At 35.5% G+C, this 4,908-nt stretch overlaps 1 protein-coding gene across 1 annotated transcript in view; it reads left to right on the forward strand.

Moving 5' to 3' along the window:
- The window catches only part of LOC109822153 (NAC domain-containing protein 43), a 2,375-nt gene continuing 321 nt past the window's right edge, over nucleotides 2,855–4,908 (forward strand). The window contains exons 1-3 of the mRNA XM_020388318.1: nucleotides 2,855–3,151; nucleotides 3,622–3,896; nucleotides 4,460–4,908. The exon at nucleotides 4,460–4,908 is cut by the window's right edge and continues 321 nt beyond it. Coding sequence (XP_020243907.1) covers nucleotides 2,980–3,151; nucleotides 3,622–3,896; nucleotides 4,460–4,908 — 896 coding nt within the window. The 5' untranslated portion in view covers nucleotides 2,855–2,979. The remainder of the gene's footprint in view (nucleotides 3,152–3,621; nucleotides 3,897–4,459) is intronic.

Genomic DNA, 4,908 nt, shown 5'->3' on the forward strand with positions numbered 1-4,908 from the left:
TACCAAAACAAACAAACAAATAAATAAATAATAAAAAAAATCCACTTGTTTCGTACATAATAGATCGCATAGGGAGGGAGGGTGAAAATATCAATGAAAGCATTTAACATGAAATTCATAGTATAAATAATGATGGTATATATTCTTCTGAAACATTGAATTAGGAGACTCTATCTTTGTTAGGTGCTTGAAATTTAGTTGTCCCCCAAAAATAGTTGAATAATAGTAGAATATTAGTGGCTTTGGTCTACTAACCAGTAGGTAATTATTTCCAGAACATGCAGCTGCTTTGTTTGTAGCACGAATGACCGATCCTTAAACCGAAGAAATACTTAATTAACATAAAAACAATTCGTTTTTCAACATGACATCTGTTAATAACAAAAGGATGAAATCTGTTAAGTTGTGATGTGGCCCAGCAGCAAATTTTCGTCAGGTATGGGGCCCATGATCGCTCATTGCCTCCGACCCATCCATCAACTGCGGGAAGGGTAAATCATGTAGATGGTCCCTCATAAAAAAACCGTAGAGACGAATATTATAAGTGTGTCCGTACAGATTTTAAACTTGGTAATTATACTAACATAAACATTCTGGGTGTATTTATGCAATATTGATTAGTTTAATATTGAATGCTGATTGTATTGATTTAAAACTGATAGTAGAAGATGTACCACTAGTAGAAAAACGATCAATCTAGACGGACAAAATTTCCGTCTAGGTTGAATCAAACTAGACGGAAATTTTCCATCTAGTTTGGATCAAAGTAGACGGAAAATTTGTCCGTCTAGATATTATTTAAAACTGATAGTAGAAGATGTATATATATTATTTATATAGAAGGCACTTTATTGGACTTCAATTTCAAACGAGATTTCTATAGAGAATTCTCATAGAACCATATCGAGAAAACATAATTCTACATGGTTCCACTATTGATTTTAAAATTGACACTTTCTCTAACTAAGGCCCAATGTTACATTGACACCCTTAATTAAGCGAGTTCTAGAAAAACACTCTTATCTACAATTTCGTCAACTTATAAGTTATAACCACCCATTTCTTTGTCCATTCAATTTTCTAGCCAAAAATTATAGTTTGATGGTTTTACTCCCGTCTTATCTATTGGTTTAATTTTGTTGAATTTTGGGTATCGAAGTTAAATTTCGTTGAACTTTTAGTATCAAAAATTAAATCTTGTTAGAGTTTGGGGTAACAAAATTAAATTTTGTTGAACTTTGTAGCATCAAAGTTAAATTTGTTAACTTTATTTTTGGGTAAAAATGATCTTGGGGTATTAAAGTGAAAAATGAAATAGACTTCGGGGTATTTTAGAGCAAAGAAAAACTTTGAGCTATCAAAGTTAAAAAAAAAAAAAATAGAAAATAAGTATTTAGTATTGATACCTAAATTCAACTGATCAAATTAATGCTACGTATAGGTATAATTGTCGAACTCTAATTTTGTAAATGGAAAACTGGATGAAAAATTATACGGGTGGTTATATATTACAGAATAGTAAATAGGGATTATTGATGGTTTGCTGAAATTCGGTGTTAAAGATGGTGGCGTGAAATAAGGCCGAAGTTAGGAATGGTTCAGTGAAAGAAAGAAAGAAAGAAAAAAAAAATCCTTCTCTAAATTATAGATTAATTGTATTTATTCAGGAGGCTTAGTTTTACTGAATGTTTTTATATGATTTTGTATATGGAACCCTCTATAGGTTTGTTTGTTTATTTAATTTCTCCCTCTCTAGAATTAATCTCGCACTCCTTTGTTCCCTCGTTGCTGTTGTTGGTGGTGGTGGTTACGCAAAGAAGAGGGAGCTCAGTGATGTGAAGAGAGATTCTTTTGGTTGTTTATGCTGTGGCTTTCCACGGATATTTTTAAGGTCGACTGTCAATGGTTTTAGATGTCTCATCGTCTCTCTCTCTCAACAGCTTCCTTTTATGCTCCCCCTTTTTCTCTCTCTCTCTCTCTCAATTGTTGGGTTGGTGGCTCCTCTCTATTACAGCAAAACAAACCCCACCAATCCAAGTAGCCTGAAACCATGTGCATGAAACTCGGATGATCACATTGTCCTTTTCCCCCCTCATTATTTTCATTTGCATTTGTAACCTCTTTGTAAAAAAAAAAAAAATATCACCTATTTTTTTAGTAGAATGGTCTGTTTATGCAGGGGATGGATGATTTATTCATATAACAAATATAGTACCTACTACATATCCTCTGAGTGTGTATTTATTCCTATTTTTGACTCATGATAAACCATTATTATGTTTATTATAAATAAATGAAAAGTAGCTAGGACTGCTCAACATGTACGAACATATACAAATTATGTGAATCAAATTCTCTTCAGGATTGCACTTAAGTGATAGAAATTAAGTCTGCTTACGCAATCCTGATCATCTGTTGTTTAATGGAGAATTATAATTTGTATAGAATGGGAAAAGAAAACGGGACAATTCAAATAAATTAGTATATGGGATTAGTGATATTTAGAATAAATCACAGAAGCCAGATATTATTGGATATAGCTATGACTGATATATAGTATCTTCATAGTTCAAAAAAGTATCAAACGAGTCCTTAAAAATAAAGTATCCAATAATCCCAGTCCATACGAGATAATGATGCATAAAAAATTATCATCCCTTGAATTACTAGGCCTATGACATTGATTCAAGTAATAAGTAACATTTCTTGAATGCATCATTAATATAATAAACTGAAACTATCGGATACTTTCTTTTCTATGCTGTCAAAACTAATAACAGTGAAAAGAAAATCTAAATCTATAAATATCCATCAGTTTCCCCCTAACTCCTCCAGTTATTTCTTCCTAGCTTCCACCTTTTCACCTGTTAATTGCTCCCACTGAAATATCATCTTATCTCCTCTGTAACTAATTATATTTAAACCTATTTCAATATTATTCTTCATTATCACCCATCATTATATTTCTTCAAAAAAATCATGAGCATCACAGTGAATGGGCAGTCCTGCGTGCCTCCGGGCTTTCGCTTCCACCCCACTGAAGAAGAGCTCCTCAACTACTATCTCCGCAAGAAGCTCGTTGGCCAAAATATTGATCTTGATTTCATCCGCGACGTTGATCTCAACAAGCTCGAACCTTGGGACATCCAAGGTAAGTTAATTACATTGCCATTGTCAAAATCGTATGTTTTTGTTGGTAATTTAAAGTAGAAGAATTATGCTTTCATTTGTACATTATTCTTTAATAAATATTCCACCTATCTAAATAGTTTAAAGAAAAACCCCTATATAAAATTAGTAAGACGCTTAATTTTTTTCAGCATGAATTTGGTTTTTATATCGTCATGCTAGAGTTTTTGCTTCATCTTTGTTTATCTTATTCTGAAGTGCGCAGATATCTGTGCCGAACATGTGTATGCAAGCCCCTGTCCAAATGTCTGAAGAACAAAAGTCCATTATATATGAACGGTTTCATTAACGATTATAGACGATAAAATATCAAATTTAACTTTTTTGATGAGAGATCTTTTTGACAAATGGGATATAAATGAGCGAAGTTTCTTGTAATTTATCTTACGTTTTTTCTCGATATTATCTTGATTTAGATTCTCTTTGTTGCAGATAAATGTAAGATTGGTTCGACGCCTCAGAACGACTGGTACTTCTTCAGTCACAAGGACAAGAAGTACCCGACAGGCACGCGAACCAACCGTGCGACGGCTGCAGGGTTCTGGAAGGCCACCGGCCGGGACAAGGTGATATACACCGGACGCAAGAGGATTGGCATGCGCAAGACCCTTGTGTTCTATAAAGGAAGGGCTCCTCACGGTCAGAAGTCTGATTGGATTATGCATGAGTATAGGCTGGATGAGTCCAATTCTCTGTCCCATGTACAAGTAAATCCCCAAATCTATATACATGTTACCTTTTCAACTTTTACATTTTCATTCCTAGCTAGCATAAAATTATAACCCGCAACTTCCATCACGATCTTAAATTTTTTGTATAGTACAAGGGCAAACTAGGTTCAGATCCCATTTCTCACGTATGCAGAATAGCCGCGGTAGTCGTTATCCAAGCCAAGATTTGGATCCGTGAAAAGTATGCTCAGCATGTACGAACATATCACATACCTCAACCTTACCTTCAAGTTATTAATAAAGGAGTGTAAAAGCGTAATGACGATGTTCGGTTATATTAAGACTAGTTACAGTTGAAAGTATATTGATAACGTCATGGACGTAGTTAATTTTTTTCTTCGAAGCACTATTCAATTTGAATTAAGTACACAGCGGTAAGTTTATATTTTTTTTTCCAATATGTTATTATATTTTCCATAATCTTTGAAAATACAAATATATCTTGACTCAGTGATTGTACCATTAATATTTGAATACATCTGGAACAAGATGGAAACTCAACTACTCCCAATTAACCAAAAACACTCGATCTCCTTCAGGTTGCCAACACGATGGGAGAAGCAAATAACCAAGAAGACGGATGGGTAGTTTGCCGAGTCTTCAAGAAGAAGAATCTCCTGCACAAGTCCTCCGACAGCCCAAACAACAGCACCCCATCCATCGCCGTCGACGCCAAAACTCACTTCCTCCTCCATTCCCAGAGCGACGGCGCCCTGGATCAAATCCTACAGTACATGGGGAGATCTTGCAAGCAAGAAAGGTTCATGAAGCTCCCGGCCCTAGAAAGCCCGACCATTCCGCCCATGACCGAAGAATTTTCAAACAAATCTAGCTACCCATCCGAAGACATCCGTTCAGTGGTGAGCACCGATGCTGGTAGTCACGTCGAAACAGGTATGACGGACTGGACTGCGCTCGACAGGCTCGTCGCCTCGCACCTCAACGGGCAGTCGGACGCCTCGAAGCAATTATACAGCTGCTTCGACGA

The sequence above is a fragment of the Asparagus officinalis genome, chromosome 1 (genome assembly GCF_001876935.1).
Source record: "Asparagus officinalis chromosome 1, Aspof.V1, whole genome shotgun sequence".
In the NCBI taxonomy this organism is placed as follows: Eukaryota; Viridiplantae; Streptophyta; class Magnoliopsida; order Asparagales; family Asparagaceae; genus Asparagus; species Asparagus officinalis.